The 19223-nt window shown below is 50.9% G+C and overlaps 4 protein-coding genes across 4 annotated transcripts; 1 reads left to right on the forward strand and 3 right to left on the reverse strand.

Moving 5' to 3' along the window:
• Positions 1-571: 571 nt before the first annotated feature.
• PMZ80_003836 (uncharacterized protein) lies at positions 572-3942 on the reverse strand (the record flags this gene model as incomplete). Its single annotated transcript, XM_064872264.1, has 5 exons — positions 572-1789; positions 1841-2205; positions 2254-3043; positions 3093-3374; positions 3427-3942. 5 exons carry the CDS (start codon positions 3940-3942, stop codon positions 572-574), a joined length of 3171 nt encoding a protein of 1056 aa, XP_064732644.1.
• Positions 3943-5384: 1442 nt separating this feature from the next.
• PMZ80_003837 (uncharacterized protein) lies at positions 5385-6548 on the reverse strand (the record flags this gene model as incomplete). The annotated part of the gene is made up of 1 exon (XM_064872265.1): positions 5385-6548. The coding sequence occupies one exon, from the start codon at positions 6546-6548 to the stop codon at positions 5385-5387; it is 1164 nt and encodes a 387-aa protein (XP_064732645.1).
• Positions 6549-7436: 888 nt separating this feature from the next.
• Positions 7437-11069, forward strand: PMZ80_003838 (uncharacterized protein; the record flags this gene model as incomplete). Its single annotated transcript, XM_064872266.1, has 1 exon — positions 7437-11069. One exon carries the CDS (start codon positions 7437-7439, stop codon positions 11067-11069), a length of 3633 nt encoding a protein of 1210 aa, XP_064732646.1.
• A 967-nt stretch (positions 11070-12036) lies between these two features.
• On the reverse strand, positions 12037-13674 carry ARH1 (NADPH-adrenodoxin reductase; the record flags this gene model as incomplete). Its single annotated transcript, XM_064872267.1, has 1 exon — positions 12037-13674. The coding sequence occupies one exon, from the start codon at positions 13672-13674 to the stop codon at positions 12037-12039; it is 1638 nt and encodes a 545-aa protein (XP_064732647.1).
• Positions 13675-19223: the final 5549 nt, after the last annotated feature.

Raw genomic sequence — 19223 nt, forward strand, 5'->3', positions numbered from 1 at the left:
TCTTTGATGCTTTGAGGTGAGGTCGACATGGTAGGAGTACCTGATCGTTCCTTCGTGACTCGCTAGGTACCTATGGCACACCGTCTATCCCCCAAGCCGCAAAGCTACGCTAGCCAACACTGCAGCTTACCGTCTCCCACCCAATCGACCAGCCGCAATCAATCCTCCTCTTCTATTGTCTCTGGCCCTCGCAACCCATCCCATCCCATCACTTCACACCACAGTCATTCATCCCATCTTTCCTTTCTCGCAATCTCTGCTCGCAAAGTGGTATCTCAAAGCAATACTCCCTCAAATAACAATACAAGCGCCTGCCTGCCTGCCCAAAAATCAACACAACTCCGCTTCCCAACATAACATAACAAACAGACAAAAAACAAACTCTTCATATCTCAGCTAGCAAAAGGGTATCTTGCTCCGTCCGTTCGTCGCAAACCATATAGTCATATCGTCCGTAAGTAGCATGGCATTATCAATGCTTTTTGAATCGTTCGTTCGTGGGTATCTTTTTTGTTGTAGACAGACAGTCAGACAGAAAACCGCAAAAGCAAAAACAAACTCAATGGGTATTTTATCGTAAAGGCAAATGTAGATTTGGCGCTGATCCGTTCATCGTCTGATGATGATGCAGCTTTTTGTTGTTGGTGGTGGTGTTGGTGTTGTTGTTGTTGTTGTTGTTGTGAGAAAAGAAATTACGATTCTGAACATGCGAACCTTGTCCTTGGGGTGGTTGGATCGGAGCTGGGAGGTTCGTGAAGGAATGGGATGTGAGTGGTCGTCCGGAGTCGAAGCTTGCTCCTGAGTCATGACGAGGTGTCTTGTCGCCAGGAATCGTGACGCCGCTGCCGAAGGGAAATTTGTTCTCTGTGTAGCGTGAGGGCCAGCCGCCGTTCTTTGAGGATATGGAAGCGGCGTCTTCCTCGGGGAGGTTGACGCCTGAGTCGTTCCAGAAGTTTCTGTAACCACTTTCGCGACTCTCCATGGAAATCAAAGATGCTTTGCTGGCGTTGGACGAGGCGTATTTGAAGAAAGTGCCAGGGTTGTTGTTGGTGTTCTTGCGACTCATGAAGGAAGAAAAGGAGCCGATGCTTCCTGGCTTGCGCAATTTGTCGAAAAGGGAGGATGATCTTTCCGAAACAGGTGTAGTATCTCCGTCTAGGAAGATGGATCGTGTTGGTGAGTCGTTGAGATGCAGTGATGGCGCATTCTGCAGAATTTTCGACTCAAAGAAGGGCAAGGAGTCCTCGAACGAGTCAGACTTTGGTCGCGGTATGGCGCCTTTGATGGTCGACGCATCAAGGCCTTGCGGGACTAGCTGTGAGATTAGAAAATCAATGGCATCCTTCAAACCACCAGCGTTGTTGCGGGTGTACGTCAGCACTAGTCGACCTTCCGCTGACGTGACGATTCGTTCGACTGATGCTGTCGCTGACTTCGGAAGACTTCCAAACGAAGGATTGAAGTGTACGTCGACTTCGTATTGGCTTCGCATCTTGTGACGTAGATCGTTCGAGAATTCTGCCGAGTCGAAGAACTTCTCAAGCTCGTCAGACTTCTGGAAAGCGATCTCATGGCTCTCTGGCACCATTCCAAGAAAGGCGTCCACAGCTTGAGGCACTTGATATTCGGGTCCAGAAATGCTAACGATGTCGCTCGCTTGCTCGGTACTAGGAAAGTCAACTTTGCAGTTCCATTTCTTCTCCAGTTCTTCGATTTCGGACAGGCGAGCAATGAGTTCTCGATGATAGAGCCGGTTAATAATGACTGTTTCCGAGACAAATTCCGCGTCCTTGGGCGCATTTGTTAGCTTTTTCATAAGACACAGCAAAGAGTGACTTACGACTTTCTCAACCATATCCATGATCTCCTGCTTCACCGAGTCAAGGCTTTGCGCATTCCGTGCAGGAGTGCGACAAATAACGTTGTCAATCTTGACATCGTCCTCGTCTTTCCCCACACCACCTCTGTCCATGGCATTTGAGAACTTCACGAAAACAGAGTACTTCTTCATGATCCTTTGGATGTGCTGGCCACCAATACCGATGATTCGTTTGTGATACTGGTCGGGCACGTGGAATGAGATCGAGGCTGGCATTTCTTGTTCCACGAGATCAAGGCCATTCTTGGTGGCTTCGTATTGACTGCCAACTACATCGATGTAGAAGTTGTATTCATTGAACCCATCGAAGATGATTTGCACGTTGCCTGTAACCTGTTAGTCGTATGCAATGGGCAGCACATTTGCTGGCTTACTTTGACCCATGATCTTGTTGATCTTGCCGTTCTTCTTGCCGCTGACAAATTCCTTGTGCTCGTTCGCCAGCTCGATCTTGACGCGGATCTGGTAGGGGTACCTCTTGACGAATGGAATCTGATAGATTACCATCATTGCATCTTTTACAGCGTCGTCTGATCCATTGATCGTGAAAGTGAGCTTGTCGAAACTCAAATCGGCTCCTGAGTTACTGCAGACATCACCAAGCATCACTCGGATTTCCTCTGCCGAAGGGGGTCGTAGACCTGGCGCTTGCGACGGGTCAGGCAACATCAGCCACCAAGAGGCGCTGTAGAATTGTCCTGCTAGAGCCATGATCTCTTTCACTGTACGCTCAACGTGCAGAACATCGGTACCCTGAACCCGTACAAGACCTCGTTGACTTCCAAGTTGTGGGAACAGAACCTGTGATGCGTTTGCTTCCATGATTTTTCGAACCTTGTCGAGCCGATCGAGTAAGATACTGTCGATCTTGCTGGCAGACACCATAACATCTTTCGAGAACAGCTTGATGCTCATGACCAACTCTCTTAGCTTTTGTTTCGCATGATTGATTCGCTCTTGGGTTTCACCTGTAACGAAGATCTCGTCCGGAGCTCGTCGCGTCGCACCAGGAGGAACGTAGGCAAAGACACCAGGGAAGGGAGGCGGAAAGTAGATCGCAGTCTTGGTCGCAGATTCGATCATCTTGATGTTCTTGCCCGTACGACCAGAAACCAAAGTGTGCATGGTCAAGTCGAGCTTAATCACGTCAATCTTGTGTTTGAGCTGCCAACGGGTCAGTCCACTGTATGCAGTATGTTTCTTCTGTACGCACGATCTGATCAATCATCATCAGTGTTCTTGTCTTCGCATGTTCCACACTTTCGGTGTCACCGTAGATGTTCAACCGGTACCTTTGGTCAAGGCCACTGTCAACACCGTTGCCGGAAGATGTCGTGGTTAGTTGAGGGCTTGCATCGGCGCGCGATTTGAGGAGGAAGATATCGGTACCAGTATATTTAGCACACAAGTCAATGTGGCTAAGCACGCTGGACCTGATCCCGGTTTCAGCGCCATCGAGGATGAGGTTCGGATCGATATCGACAACCGCGGATTTCTAGACAATCGTCAGCCAGGAGTTATTGATGCACCGGGGTGTGTCTAAGTACCATCATGATGGGTGTCTCATTGAGGACCTTGGCTCGCATCTTGTGCACGATATCATGATCCCCGGAGATGCAGACGTTCGTGATAAGACCCTGACCCTTCTGATGCATGGCTTGAGCTGCCTTGGGCTCAGACGATGTTACCAGTGCCTCAATCCGACCGCCACTCGAGTCACTCAGGTATCGGCACAGGCCACGCAGCCTCTCTTCGTTCTGCATATGCACCGGTAGCTTGTAAGTCGGAGTCCCATCTGGTGTTCCTGTCGCGAAGGTCCATCGCTGAAGAGCCCCTGGACTCGCATGGAGGACTTCTTCTGGCTCCGGACCTGCTAGGTTCGAGGCAAATGGGACGTTGAAGGACAGGTTCACGGTCGAATATTCGCCATGATTGGGCGTACCGACATTGGCGGAAGCTGGAGGGCGTCTCAATGGTTGCGGCTGCTGAGGTATGTCTTGATGGAATCTCGATATGCCAAAGGCCGCCGGAGTCATCCGACTGAAGTTGCTGATCTTATGCATCGTTGGATGGCTCCCCAGGTCATCGACGCCGTGCCGGGAATCAGAAGCGAGGAAGTGTAGAGAATGTGTTTATTGCATCGAGGGCAGCTGATGCTTGGAGGTATCGAAGGGAAGGAAGTTGATAGATGTCGAAACAGGTACACGTGAAGTGTCGTGACAAGCAGCATGTGAGATATGGTCCGTCGACAATTCAAGGTCAACAGGTCAACCTTCAACATGCCGGTGCGCATGCATGTTGGCTGAGTTGCAGGCCAATCACGACTGATCTGAGGTGGGCACGAGCTCGCTCAGCTCGAGGACACGAATGGGAACTTTTACAGGTACCTTCGACCCTGCAAGGCCTGCTCGCGATGTTGAACCATTCTTTTATTGGTTAGTCGTGTCTCTGTATGTTGGATAATCGCTGGGCGTGGCTGGCCTTGGATTTATGCAGTGAGCCGCAGAGGCCGGAACTGCACTCAAGCCTATCACAAAAAGCCATGAACAGCCCAGAAATTCCATGTCTGCTCGCTTCATTCTGGTGCTTGTGTCCACCAGTAATCACCTTCGGATCCTTCTGTTACCTTACATGATGATACACCAGAATACTATGTCAGATGAGGAAGGTTTGGCATGACGAGACGAGTGATGTCGATAAGTCGACGGAGTTGGCCCGATGCAATACAAAGGATTGTAGCAGAGAGAATACTGTGTATACGATCGATCTCTGGTTACGTTCTAGTCACGTTCGAGATTGTTATTACAAATTCTTGGTACCTCGAGTCTCAACGCTAGGTAAAGCTTCAACGCATTTCGAGTCAGCGACTACATTTCGCCTTGTCTCTGATAATCTACCAGTAGACCAAAGCAACATGGACCTTCCCCCAATACTCCCTCCGACGCCCCCGTGACCACCAATGTGCCTTCCGCTGCCTAGCTATTGTCACGGTCGGGACAGCAGACTCATACTGATAGTTATGTGGCTGAGTCAATCGACCCGTCCTGCGTCGTCGCCTTACTATTGGTGGCATCGAGGTGATAGGCTTTGAAGATTGGTATGGTGCCATGTCTGGTAGTGTAGAACCAGGGCTTGCTGAACGAGCCATGTTTGATGGATCTGTGGCCACGTTTGAGCCGAGTCGGCTGTAGTTTGATTTCTCACGCACAGTCCTATCGGGTTGGTCGAGGTGAGTAGGACAGGGACAACAAGTATGGTACCTGATTTCCCTCCACAAGCTACAGCACCAAGAGCAACAAGGTGGGACTTGATTTCATTGTTGACTTCGAGTTCAGATGCAGCAGTGGTTACAGCTGCTGCACACATTGTCCATGGTTCATCGTTCCACCATCGATGAGCAAAGGATGAACCGGGGGCGCTCCGGTAGCAACCTCTGTTGCAACATTCGCCGTTTGCCGATGGATAGTTCGGGGCATCCTTACCGTTTACCAACACATGTACCTCTTTAGTGGCTGCAAGTTTCGTCGAGCTGCGTTGGACCATCCGTCCACACCTTTTTGACTAGCTTGTCGGACGGGTACGTCCGGACTAGCTGTCGCGTGGGTTGATGTGATTTCTCCTTTCTCGGCACTGGGCAGTCCTCCATCCAGTGTTGGCCTGTACCACAATTGGTGCACGGACTGGGTGGGGGCAGCCCTGCCTGTCGCCTTTCATCAGCTCTCCCGATACCATGGGTTTTCCGTAATCGAAGCTGACCCTCCATGGGGTCATGTGTCGTTGTCTCCTTGACAGGCCTGACGCGAGCAAATTGAGACGTCGTCTCCATCCTCTTCGCGATATGCAATGCTTGTGCCTTGCTGCGAGACGTGGTTTCTAGCTTGTCTGCTGCTACCGCTGTACCGCCGTAGACAAGAGGTGCAGGAGTTTTGTCCGTTGGCACCAATGGTAAAGGCTCAATGCTTTTGGTCTTTTGACGAAGCTCATGAATGCTCTCCACCCCATGGACATGTCGCATAGTCATCATCACAAGCGCAAGCAACGTATAAGCAGCATCATTGCCGCCGTTGTGCGTGTTGGTGGCTTTTATACCCAAACAGTGCAGCAGCCGACCCAAACCCGCCCGTTGTCCCTTCGATTCAGAGGCAAGTAATTGCGTATCAACAGTAGCGGCACCTTTGACTTCATGCTTTGTGTCGTAGCCAAGTTTTCGCAGGTACGCGACCTCATTGATAAAGGCATGCCCTACAAGAACGATTTCGCGTCCCACATCCTGTATGTCAACGTCGAAATTGGCTGCTCGATGTAATTCGAGTGGATTCATGCAGATCCTACGCATGACTTTGGCGGCATCGTCGTTACGAATCATGGTGCTAGAGCCGAAGCAGAATTCGGCTTCAGACCTAAACCTTCTACCCTGTCTGCCATTCTCTCTATCGTGCAGTATGAAATAGTCAGCACATTTGAACTTCGCCAGCCAATCCTCAGGAGTAGCATCAATCAGAGCGGGCTCAAAAGATTCGGGGTCGAAAACAGTGATTCCTATCTCAATAACTGTGCCGTTCGCCAAAGTACTTGTGGGAAATCTAAGTGCTTCGCAGTCTATGCTGATGAAGATCGGCTTTTGGCCACTAAGAGGCTGGTACTGCATGAGATCTGAGAGAGACTCCATTCGCTCGTCTAAACGTGAAGAGTAGTCCCCAGCAATTTCGACATGCTTGATTGCCCCGACGCTTCTCAAATCTTGAGAGCTTGTTGATGTGGCGACCAGCGGCCTCGCAATGTGTCCGACATCGGAAAGCACTGGGGCTGTTAAGGACGAAGTCTCCTCATCTTTTGGTGTTGGGGATCCTGCTTTCGATGCAGCATTGTGATGCCGGACTGATTGCCAGCGATACACAATCGGAGTGTTCTTGCATGGTAGCCATCGACAACGACATCTCCACTGCGGGACGAAAATCGTTGCTGAAGGGTGAAGTACCTTACGTGTCGTGGTACGGGAGTAATGCAGCCATCGCATCTGGAGGATGCTGCAAAGCGCGAGATAGGGATAAGGTCTGTCAGTCAAAGGACCATACGATGAACGCGATGAGCAGGCATACACGCTGGATAGAATCGAACAGTCCCAGGCTGGTCGAGGTGGGTGAGGGTGAAACTAATGGGAAAAGGTTGTTCCGACACAGACGTTCATAACGTGCCCCGACTTCCTATAAGCGTGACAGTGACCAGATTCCTTTTCGATGAGATGCGCAAGCTGTTCGTAGAGTGCGGTCTGTGTGTCAGGGCGGTGAATAGGCTTTCCTCATGCCATCCTTCTAGCAGTGTTATGTTCTACATTCAAGTTGCTCGGGTTCATAGCAGCAAAGTCACGTGACTAAGCAGTCTCCCCCGTTAGCACGTGCTACCGCGTCACTCGCGTACCTCTGCCTCCGCATCGCGACCGGACGCAGGCGATCGTGCACGAAGGCCCAACGAGTTTGCGATCCTTGGTGCTTGGACATGAAACGTTATGCTACCACCAATACTGTGAAATGAAAGCACAACTTCCAACGGTAACGACATGGCAACGTCCAGGCTGAGGGTTGGACAGACAGTGAAGGCTACCACAGACAAAGAGACACATCAGGGCATTTTACGATATGTTGGCGCGATCAAGGATGGCCCACCAGGCACATTCTGTGGAATTGAACTTCCAGATGCGACGGGCAAGAACGATGGGAGTGTTAGAGGCCAGAGATACTTCAAGTGTGCGCCGGGACACGGACTGTTCGTCAAGGAGACCATTGTCACGCCCGTAGCGGCTACAAAACCGGCCGCAAAGCGTGCTTCTGTGGTTCCTTCGACCGCTTCAAGCTCGAGAGCAAGCACCATAAACCCTGTCTCCAAGCGTGCCAGCACAGCATCAATCTCTAGGCCGTCGAATGTAAGACAGTCGATTTCCAGTCTCCCTCCTAAGAAGACCCCATCATCTCGTCCCTCCTCACAGATTGTCCCACGAGAAGTAGCTCCTTTGAGACCAAAGCGCGCCAGCATTCAAAGCGTACCCCGAACAACCTCACCTGAAAAGCCTATCGAAGAGGAACCAGTCGACGAGCACGAGGAGGACGTAGAAGAACAGGAGGTTGCAGATGGAGAGGACAAGGACAACGATGAGGCCGAAGTCGATCTCATGGCTGCTGAGCCTCCTATGCCACCACCATCGGAAAGGCCGAGGCGTCCGACAGCCTCAAGAGATTCAATCAAGGAACAAGCGAGCGTGGCAGCGCAGACAAGCCGAGAGGTAGAGTCGCTCAAGGTGAAGTTGCGAGCCATGGAGAAGAAGCGCATAGAAGATCGAGACAAGATCAAGCAGGTTGAGACTTTCCAAAGCGAGAACGAACGTCTAAGCAACATAGTCAAGACTCTGCAGACCAAGCTAAGGACGACGACCGAGGAAAGGAAGGATGCACAGTCTAGAGTTCAAGAGATGGAACAGCAACTACAATCCATCGAGTCCGAGAAACCTGCCGCTCAGCTCGAATCTGAGCTGGAACTTGCAACTATTGACAAGGAGATGGCTGAGGAGAAAGCTGATGCCCTACAGCATGAGTTAGATATGCTGAAGGCCAAATTTGAAGAACTCGAGCTTGAGACAGACATATTGAGAGAGGAGAACAAGGAGCTGACATCAACCATGACCGAGGAGGAAAGAGCTGGTGCTGGCTGGATACACCTGGAGCGAGAACGAGATCGACTCAGGGATGCTCTACTGTTGTTAAGAGATAACAAGCAGGAGGTCGAGACTGAATTGCGCGAGGAGATCGAACACCTCAGAGACAACCTTAATGCTACCGAAGAGGAGGCTGCAAAATACTTGGAAGCAGCGGAACAGCTACACCGTGTGGAAGACACGAATGCGCACCTCAAGGAGCAATTGGAGGCTGCCGAAAACCAGGAAGAAGTCATCTCGAACATGATGCTGGAGCGAGACAGGCATCTATCGCAAATTGAAAACCTGCGCGGTACGCTTTCTGAATTGGAAGAGCTTGCGCAAACGAACGAAGATCTTGAGCAACTATACCTTGACAATGAAAAGGGTCTGCTTTCACGACTAGATGAGCAGGAGGCAGTGATACAGGAGCGTGAGCGCAAGACGACTGAGCAGGACAGAGCCATCGAAGACCTCGAGTACACATTGAACAAATTCCGATCTGTGGTTCAAGGACTGCAAAGCGACATCGACGAAGCTCGAAGGACGAGAGAGATCTCCGAGCTGCAGGCACATGAGATGGGTTCGAGGTCGAAGGCCATGATGGAGCTGAACCTCAGACTACAGAACAACGCAGCCAAATCTCAGACCAAAGCAATCGAGATCGAAATGGTGAGAGCCCAGGCTGCACTTAGAGAACGGCATGTTGAGATGCTGTCGCTGTTCTTGCCAGAAAGCTTCGACTCAGAACGGACGCCAATTGCTGCGCTTCTCTCCTTTTCAATGCTGAAGACCAAGGCGCGTATTGTAGCGAACATGCTGGCAGAGCGCTTACGTGATCGAGGTCATCTAAGCTCTGGGGAGGAGACGCTGACGGGCTACCAAGTCGTCGAGGCTATGCAACGGATATATCAAACCGCTGGCCGCTTCGAACAGTTTATGTCAGCATGTTCACCTGCCGAATTTTCTGCCTTCAGCAATGCAGGACAAGAGATTGAACCCGTAGAACGAGCTGTTACGAATTGGCTAGAGGCACTGAAGACCGATGAGTTCGGCCCAGACAGTCCGGATCATCTGAAGCGCATGCAAAGCATTCTAGCGGACATGACGGAGAAGCTCCTCTCGTCTGGTGCAGAGACCAACGCTACGTACTTGTTAGCTGAGAGCCAATTGACCATGTCTCATACCGAAGTTGCGGCCTCACTCCTCGACTGGGTAGCAAAGGCCGTCAAGACCAAGATTGGTGAGCCAGAAGACGATGATTCTGACTCACTGGACTTTGACCGCAAGGTTGACCAGCTGAGCACACGTGCCAGAACAATCAAGCTTGCTTGCAGTAAAGTCGCGGCTGAGCTCGAGAAGAAACGGTCGAAGAACATCTGCTTAGATGAGACCACCTGGCCGCTTTTCACCTCTACTGAACAGCATGCCTCGACCATCAACGAACAGATCCATCAGCTATGTCGGGTCCTTATCTCCTTCCTCAATGAGGTCGACCAGGACGAAGAGCTGTCTTACGCCAACCTCTTCGAGACCCTCACAGAAGAAGATGACGTGTTCTCTGACCTCCTCAATGACATGAAGACCCTGCAAGACCAAGTCGAATCACTGTCCACGAAAGCCCTCGAGCAGAGCTCGAATCTCACCTTCGAACCACAACCCGCACCCTGGACAATAAGAGCCAAAGAAATCAAAGCACAGCGCCAGATGTCCAGCGAAGTCCAAGAAGAGCTTACGCAAGCATCCCGCAGAAACCACGAACTCTCAGCAAGGATATCCGACAAGGAACGTGCAATCGAAGAGATGACGATCCGCGCCGAGCTCGCCGAAAAGCGCGTCAAAGATAACAAGTCGAAGGAAACTCAGGACAAAGCTCTCAAGGACGATCTCGACAGGCTCAAATTGGAGAAAAACGAGCTAGAAACGCAACTATCAGTGCTACGAACCGATCTCCTCGGCATCCAAGAAGAGAACAGAAAAGACAAAGACCAAATCGCAGCCTTGCAAGCAGCGGCGTCCGAAGAAGCACCTAACGGCACGCATGTACCTTCCACGCCCGGCATGATTGACCCAGCCGCAAACGCCGCAATGTCAGCACATATCAAGGCTCTCCTCGCAGAGATTGAAGCCCTCCAGGCCACAGTCCGCCATCTCCGCTGGGAGAACCGCGAACTTAGCATCCCCCTCTCCGCGACGAAGTTCCGAGCTGCATCTGACGCATGGCTTGATCCGGCGAATCTGAAGACTTCGAAGACGAAGTCCAGGGCAAACAAAGCTAGTCGTCTGCAGGTTGAGCAGAATGACCAGCTCGATGTTCTCCTTGATGTATCGAAGAGCATGAACATGAGACCTGTGCGGCTGAAGGATACATGGCAGAAGGACGATACATGGCGCAGCGTAAAGGAGAGTACGAGGTGGCAGGTCCTGCGGCAGAAGGAGGAAGTTGAGAGCTGGGAGGCTGTGCGTGATAGAGCGGAGGGTGGGTTTGTGGTTCGGGTGAGGTGATTGGGACGAGATGAGATGGTTGTGCTCGAGGTACAGTACTTACTAGTAGTCTTCAAGATGAATAGTTAGATAGGCCTGTCTACTTGCAGCATGGCCCGATCGGTGTCTGAAGTCATTGGACATCGGGGTTCCCTGCTATCAACGTAATATTGCTTTCCGTGCTGCTCCAGCATCAAGAGAAAATCATGAAGCTCGGACAGCCTGAACGTCTGGAGCTGACGCCCGGACATCGCTTATTTGCTGCCCGGACGAGAGCGACTTTATGCTTAGACTTCGCTGCGCCTTTCTCCGAGCACTTCGCCTCCCTAAACCAAAGTACTACTAATAATTGTTTGGTCGCCTACTGTAAAATCCGCCGTCCGCTACACCATGTCTTCGTGAAATAGCTGCGTTCCTATGGACGGTGTATTGATGCTGGTTAGGGAGTATTCGATGCCGCCGGTAGGAAACGTTTGGCGTTGCGTTGGTGGCTGTTGTGGTAATTATGGTGTTCGGGATGGAACAAATTTATTCGAGTGCGGGAATCCCTTCTCCAATATCATCACATACCACAGTCACCCACGAGTGGTGTCCCATTGTACTGGCATAGACTATCTGTTGCAAGCAAGTGGACTCATGTAGATACTATGATGAGTACCAATATTGACGATTCAATTGTGCATGTTCAGTACGACGAGTGCATGATGTAGACAGAAGTGTAGACGACCTAGATAGGTGTTGCAGTGCGTGGGTGCTGACGGCGACCGGGGCGGGCGCCGTAATTACCCTTTACGTGTTGATTGATCGTCTGTGTAGGCAAATACAAGGTGCAACGCGATCTTCGCTGGAGACGGCACGCTCTGCAACGGAAGGTCAAACGGATGCTACGGCTTGAATGCAAGTCGTGACTACCTATACAGAGGGAGCAGAAAGATATGCTACACGAAGATTGTGGACACTGCACATGGCGATTGAAGAAAGTAGTCTACTATGCCCCCGCAGCCTCAATCATCTCTCCCACCACCCCGTATTTCTCCCTGGGCTTGCCTTTGACCTCACCTGCACTTCTTTCCTTCTCGTCTATTCTATGCCAGCCATCCCAATTGACGACTTTGTCGAGTCTGTGTCCATTTGCTTCGGCCTCGGCTTTGACACCCTCCCACCCTTTCTTGGGCTGTCTTATCGTAGATTCAGGTGTAGTCAGAGCATGTTTCCAGTCCTGCACGATGGCTTCAGCTGTCTGAAAGGCATCGGTCATTGTGCTTGCTATCACGCCTGTTGGACCGCGTTTCACCCAACCAGCGCAGTAGAGACTTGCTTGTGCATTGGCTGCGGCTTGTGGTTGCTCTGGTATGTCGGCTGATGCGGCTGAGATGGGTGCTTTGTGTGCTGGCGCGTCAAGTGGGAGGATGCGGCCTACCCCGTCGTGGCGCAGGGTGCCGGCACGATCGTCGAAGGTAGCGCCTATGAGTTCCATGCCTGGTATTGCTTCTGCTCTGTAACCTATGCTGCGGAAGAGCGTTGAGGTTGGCATTGTGAGTGTCTCGTTTGTGTTGCTGACTTTCGAGGAGGGAGATTTGTAGTCGGCAAGCTGGGTGCGGGTGAATGTCACTCCTGACAAGGTGTTCGGGTCCTCGGCCGACCATTCCAGAGAGGAGGGGGAAAGAAGAAAATCAAGGGACCAGGATTTTGTTGCGTTGGGATCGTGTGGTTTGCCCTTCTGAAGGAGTTCCATCAGGCGGCGCTTCGGCCTTTCGAGTAACTTGATGTCCTTCGGGAAGAGCTCGGCAGAAATAGACTCGAAGTTGACACCAGGAAGTTGGATCAATTCCCTGACTTCTTTAATCGTGAAAGCTGCCTGCATAGGCCCTCGTCGACCGACCACATGTACATGCTTGATGCGACTGCTTTTCAGGGTCTCAATAGCGTATGCTGTAAGATCTGTTTTCTGTAAGGCCTCGATGCTGCTGAGTAGGATTCTGGCAACATCCATGGCTACATTGCCTTGACCAACCACAATTGCGGTTTCTCCTGCTTGCAGATCTGGATTGAGGTTCCGATATTCTGGGAGACCATTGTACCAGCCCACAAAGGCTCGTGCAGAATAGATGTGTGGGTTGTCTTCTCCTTTCAGACCCAGTTGCTTGTCCTTCGACGCGCCGTATGAGAAGACGATTGCGTCGTAGTGTTTGGCCAGGATGGGTAGTGGAATGGTTTGTCCAAGTTGGACATTGCCGACGAAGGTGTAATCTGGTGATGAGGCAACTTCTTCAAACTCGTTCTGGCAGTTCTTGACTTCTGGGTGGTCTGGCGCCACACCAAATCTGACAAGACCGAACGGAACTGGCAGCTGCTCGTACATGTCGATCTTTGTGCCATGGACCTCCCTCATCAACTTCCGGGCAGTATAGAAGCCTGCTGGACCGGAGCCGATGATTGCGACTCGTGGAGCTGGTCCATCGTGTTGGGTCGTACGCTGCGACTGCTGTGCCCTAACTGTGGCGATTGAAAAGAGGCGGATGCGAGCTGAGAACTCAGCTGTTCGAGGGGAGCATCTCAAATGGTAGTGAGCATGTGAGAGTGTCGTAGGCCGAGCATAGCTTCTTGCAAGCCATGCTGAGTGCATAACCCCATCTAGTGCTGGTGCCACAATCAGACTGGGACTTCATCGTTGAGAAGTTGTCTCTCTCCACGGTTGCGGCTCGGAGATGGTTTCCGGTTGATGTCGCCCTTATCGATAAGGGAGCTGGTGCAGAAGACACGAACGCATGGAGGCATGAAGGCGAGGAAGGCGTCCACGGGCGTCATCGCTGAATGCGTAAAAGATTGTGTCCAATTCTTCGATAGAGTGGTGGTCATTATTGACAATGATATTCGCTGCGACCTCTAGATCGAGTAGCCATGACTAGGTTCTCAACGAATGTCCAATTTTCGACCAGCTTGCGGGCACGTAACACGATCACGTTGTCCCACAGGACATAGAATTGCTGCACCATATACACAATGTCGCCAGCAACGCGTCTCATGACAAACAATCAGCTGACTTGGGCTCACTCAAGGCCAGCTCTCTTCCTTGTTAGCCATATCGGCTATCTACAGTACATTCTCGTGTCTTAGCCCCGGTCACGGGCTGTGGGAGCAGATCATGCCACGAGTTCATAGCGCTCTCTCGGAAGTCGCCGGAATTCAATGCTTCGACACGCCATCACTGTCGACCAGGCTTTTTCTGCCTCCGAGATCTTCATCCCTACGTATCCTAGACAAGATGTATGATTTTCTCACTCATCTCAACGCGACATCACAGGTAGCCGAGCATTGGTGGTGTGACTATGGCACAACTTGCAAATTTCACACCACATATGCGGCATACTTCAATGAGGTACAAAAGGACACTTCCAGCACCAGCAGCGATGTTCCAGCGGCAGAGTCAGTCACATAGAGATCTCACAACACAATCTTCGACCAGCTATTGACGAAGCACCTATCACAATTCAGCAACTGTGTCCCAGTCATCTCAACCTCTGCCAGACAAAACTCCCAAGTCTACCTGATCGCCAAAATGAATCCTCGTGTCTGGGCCACATCCCCTGTACCAATGTCGACTCACGGTCTGCGCATGGCCGCTTTCTCTACAGCATTCATATTACCCATGATGTGGTTTACCTGGGCCGCTCGGGATCCAGCAAGCATTGCCGAAGCAAGGAGAAGAGCCGAAAGGAGGCGGGCATGGCTGTCGTGATTACCAGAGGCAACGATACTCTGCTGCGTCATCACTATGCGGAAGAGTGAGAAAAGAAGAAATTATTTCGGCCTGCAGTTTAGTGGAGCTATTGTGCAGCTGCTACCATTGTTTGCATTGACCCATTGCCGTGTTGAGCCTTCAGCATTAGGTATGGCGATGTGCATGGCAGCCATGTGGAAGAAAAGTCAACCAAGAAAAGACCACGAGGCAGCCCAGTAGAGGTTGTTATTTAACTCTACAGAAAGTGTGTTCTGATGTTGCAATTCATATCAGCTTCGGTGCTTCTTAAGTATTGAAAGCATCTTTCTCGGTTTACACAAAATCAATATGGTTCGTAACAAGAGCTGTGACGAATTGGACTAGCACTTGCAAGCATGTATATCGTACTTGCTTGACTGGACCCTGTTGCTAGTAGAAAACGTCACAGCACGAAAGCATAGCCTTGTGGCCGTTCGCCTACTTGTGTTGGCTTGCCACAACTCTGACGGGTCTTAACCACCTCAAGCAATACCCAGGCCACCATGCCATTGGATCGAAGTCGCCCAAAAACTGAATTTTGGAGTCTCGGGAACACCCCAGAGCACGAAACGAGACCTGCTTTCAAGCTGGCCACCGTGCCATTGGATTGAGTTCCCCATTGACTGAATTCAAAGTCTCGAGAGCAACCTGTTGCACAGAAAGAGACCTGCCACTAACTACATCACGATGCCGTTGGATATACGCTTTACTGAGAGCATCCTTCGACGTCTCTCATACTAACCTATGATCCCTCTCACACTGATATTTAAGTTCCCTTACACCGTCCTTCGACTTGGCTTATACTAATCTTCGACTTCTCTCACACCGTCCTTCGACTTCTCTTACGCGAACCTTTAACTTCTCTTACACGCACCTTCGACTTTCCTTGTATGAAGCTTCGACTTCTCTTACACGGACGTTTAACTTGTCTCACTTCTATCTCTGAATTCGCCTGCCTCAGGTAAATTCTACAACGATATGATACCTAACGATGTGTTGGCTGCCACTCCTCTCACTGATCATTCTTGGCCACATGCGACAAACTATGATGAGTAAGGACAGAACGTGCTCCGTCCTGGAGTTTGCCGTGATGACCGGTGATCAACGATCGATCTACTGGCAAGCGTGATCGGCAGGGTCCCACCTCGCGCGATGCCGACCAGCATCTTCCACATTGCCCTCTGCTGGACATGTGCTTGTTGCGACAGCTATCAAACTGCGAATTCGGGCTTAACAGACAAATCCGAACGATGCGACGACGCACTGCACACGGCAGAATTACTCCAGCTTACACCTCTGACGATGCGAACATTGCAGTGGCCTCTACCTGAGGCATTCCACCAGCAATCGCAGCTGTCCGCATGCGCATGTGCATCATGTGGGAATAGCATGTGCATTTTGAGGGGATAACATGTGCATGTTGCGGAAAACAGAACTGTATGCAGCATAGCTCTTATGCGCATGTGGACACGACATCTACCTGAGCGACTCTCTGCACAAGCAATGGCGGACAGCTCTGGTTTTGCGGGTACGCTAGTACTTGAGACTTGCCCCGGCTTGTATAGGGCTGAGTTTACGTGATAACGGCTTGCCTGCATTAAGAAGTGGAGTTTCGGCACGAACTGTCGATCGCTGTGATCGACAGAGGCTCAGCTGTGTTGCGGCCCACAACACCCGCACTTTTTTGCTAGTATGGGTGGGCCATTGTACGAGATGTTATGGAGATGGAGCTTGAGAGAATGATCTGAGGTACGTTTTCCCAGCAGAACTAAGGTATAACTAGGCGTGAACATCCCTCTCACTTCTCACTTTCTTCTTCATTACTTTCAGACAGTTCACAAGCAGTTCAGATTGAGTTCACTTTACTTTCACAGAGCATTCAGAGATACTTTACTTCCACACCTCACTTCATCCTCACTATCAACTCACGTCAAGATGGGTTGTTTCTCGGTTTTCGTCTCCGCTGTTCGCCCGCTGTTCTGCCGAGCAAGCCGGCCGGAGCCCGAGCCCGAGGTCAAGGAGGTCCCTGTTTAGGAGCCGGTGTGCCCCCAAGACTGCCGGCACTGCTACGAAAAGGCAGTGCGTGCCCATAAAAGGGCCAAGAGAATTCGCTTCGCGGACGACAGCGTTCGCTCCTCCCTTTGGTCGCAGCCAAGCAGAGCTGCAACCCCCTCGGTCCGGTCCCCTGCCTCCTCTCAAAGGAGTGCAAAGAGCGCCGTTTCTTTCGATTCGGCCAAGTTTACAGACTGCTCCCTCGACAGTGAGGGACACCGAAAGCAGCCGGGCCCAGCCCCGTTCATCCCTGGCCTATGAGCCATCCGAGCACCTAGAGACTCTCTCCTCTCCCTAGATTTCCTCTCACTCTTCTCTCACTTCCTAATCACCTATGTTTCCTCTCTCCTCTCCTCACATGTGGGGGGCCGGGTTTGGGACCCGGCTCACGATTTTTTTTGCCTTGTGCAAGAACTTCGGGGGCCGGGTGGGTTACAGGAATGGTGCTGATGGAAATTCTACGGAACATCTCTAGCGAGCTCAAGCAAATCAATCATGGGATATCGGCTTGGGGGACAACGACCAAGACTCAAACTCTGCTTCTCAAACACAAAGGCCACTCAAACGCCTGCAAACTCTGCTCTGAAAGCTCGCAAACAAGGCCACTACAAGCCTACGAACTCTGAACTCTGCCCGGAAAGCTCACAAACAAGGCCACTCAAATGCCTATGAACTCTGAACTCTGAACTCTGAACTGAACAACTCAAAAAGGCCACTCCAATGCCTTCGTCTGAAAGCCAAACAGCGACAACATACTTGTCCGCACAAGCAAGGCCACTCTTATGCCTGCACACCAAAACACAATGGCAACATCCACGCCAGCTACATCTCATGGGTCAATACTACATGCCCAACATTGGCAACTAAACACAAGCCAAGCAACAATATTGTCATTGACAACTAAAACTCCTGTCATTGACAACCAAAAATCATGTCATCGACGACCAACAATCATGTCATCGACGACCACACACAAACCAAACAACAACACACTGTCATGCACCCAGTCTTAAGGTTGCCGTTGGAATGCCTGATTAGTTCTTGGTTAGCTTCAAACCATTGCCGGTTCTGGGTTCACCACGAGAAAACCCTGCTGGTGCCTCTGACAGTGTTGTTGCCACAAACAAATTCAACGCCTCTTCCTTAACACAACCTTCTCAATCCACGAAGGGAGGAATGCTACTACTACCACTACATACACAAACACAAATACAATCACTTCACAAACAAATGGCACATCTGCACACAAGCAATGCCACCACCAAACAAATCTACAATACAATACCACAAAACAACAAGGTCATGCACCAGGTTGCAAGTCAACCGTCGTTCTGGGTCAGCGGTAAAACCCTGGGTGCATGGCCTCGCCTCTGCCTCGTGTCTACAAGTCACTACCATCAGCAGGGGCATGCTACAACCAAAACATCATCACAAAACTATCATTCATCATCACAACACCACACCACCACAAAACTGCAACACTGCAGCACTGCAACACTACAAAAGTACATCGCTACAGCTGTACACCATCACAACGCTGCATCACTACCAAAGCTGCATCATCACAAAACAAACCAGTCCCTCCTTGTGGGGAGCCGGAAGGAGAGAGCCGGTCAACACTACACTGCTGCATCACTACCAAGCTGCATCACCACAAAACAAACATTCACCCTCCTTGTGGGGGGGCCGGAGCGAGAGAGCCGGTCCATAATTGCTTTTGCCTTGTGCAAGACCTTTGGGGACTGGGTGCCACGACAACCATGATTGCCGATGACGAAGATAGCGCAGACATGAATTGGGTCGAGTCGAGGATGAAGTGAAGGATTCTTTTGTGGCGGTCAGCATCCTATGTGTGAGACGGAATGCGGCTACGCTGTGGATGCGACGGTTATTATAGGTGTACAGCGCCTACAATGCGGGCATGCTTCAACAGTGTTAGGGGTACGTTGCGCTCCAACGTGTCTTCGCGAACTTTTCTTTTGGACTGCAGTGATGCCCTAACAGCACCCACAAACCCCCAATTCTTCTTCTCTCCTCTGATCATTACTAACAACCTATTCGCGACGCATATCGACAGACATGATGCCGTACTGCTCTGATGCTGGACGTAGATTATTGCATCAGACTCGACTGTCCACTGACGCACTACTACACTCCTCCGATACATGCCAGAGGATGATATCTTGGATAGCTGTTAACGTCCTCGACGTGTACACGCGATGCTGATGCCGGTCACTCTTGTAATACCTCGTTAATGAACGTGCTGTTTCAGACAAACAACAAGATGACCTTTCGCTCATTCAAGTTATCCTGCTCTCTCTTTGCCGCATACTGTTATCAGTTTTGAGCATGTGAGTATATAC

Source organism: Knufia obscura (genome assembly GCF_036327395.1).
Source record: "Knufia obscura strain CCFEE 5817 isolate CBS 148926 chromosome Unknown scaffold_3, whole genome shotgun sequence".
Taxonomy (NCBI): domain Eukaryota; kingdom Fungi; phylum Ascomycota; class Eurotiomycetes; order Chaetothyriales; family Trichomeriaceae; genus Knufia; species Knufia obscura.